The 614-nt window shown below is 59.3% G+C and overlaps 1 protein-coding gene across 1 annotated transcript in view; it reads left to right on the forward strand.

Moving 5' to 3' along the window:
* Positions 1-321: 321 nt before the first annotated feature.
* LOC127751784 (homeobox protein E60-like) overlaps positions 322-614 on the forward strand; it is a 3426-nt gene continuing 3133 nt past the window's right edge. The window contains exon 1 of the mRNA XM_052275840.1: positions 322-587. Coding sequence (XP_052131800.1) covers positions 337-587 — 251 coding nt within the window. The 5' untranslated portion in view covers positions 322-336. The remainder of the gene's footprint in view (positions 588-614) is intronic.

The raw sequence follows: 614 nt of genomic DNA on the forward strand, positions 1-614 counted from the left end.
CCGCCCGCCGGCTCCGCCCGCCGCCGCCGCCGCGCATGAGTCGCTCATGGGAATCGAACCTGCTGCCGGGGGAGTCATTTTCGGCCCGAACACCATGCACGGGTGGGGCATTACCAGGGGGCTGTAAAATTTTATAGGCTTCGTGTGTGTGTGTGTGTGTTTGTGTGTACGTGTGTGTGTGTGTGCTGAAAGGGTCGAGGAGCAGCACACTCGACATTAGCAGTGTATACTATTGTATTTTGAAAAAAAAAGGACCAGCATTTGTGAAAAGTTTTTCGAACCAGGATTGCTAATTGTTGTTCGTTTGTTCTGTGTGCAGGTCCCCGGTCGCGGAGGATGAAGCGCAAGGAGAAGCCCACCCCGGAGGAGAAGAGGCCGCGGACGGCGTTCAGCGGCGAGCAGTTGGCGAGACTGCGGCACGAGTTCGCAGAGAACCGCTACCTGACCGAGCGGCGGCGCACCGAGCTGGCGCGCGAGCTGGGCCTCAACGAGGCGCAGATCAAGATCTGGTTCCAGAACAAGCGGGCCAAGATCAAGAAGGCGACGGGCTCGAAGAACCCGCTGGCGCTGCAGCTCGTGAGGGGATGGTATTGCTCTATCCCCCGCCACCCCCA

Source organism: Frankliniella occidentalis, unplaced genomic scaffold (assembly GCF_000697945.3).
Source record: "Frankliniella occidentalis isolate FOCC.00 unplaced genomic scaffold, Focc_3.1 Scaffold1022, whole genome shotgun sequence".
NCBI lineage: Eukaryota > Metazoa > Arthropoda > Insecta > Thysanoptera > Thripidae > Frankliniella > Frankliniella occidentalis.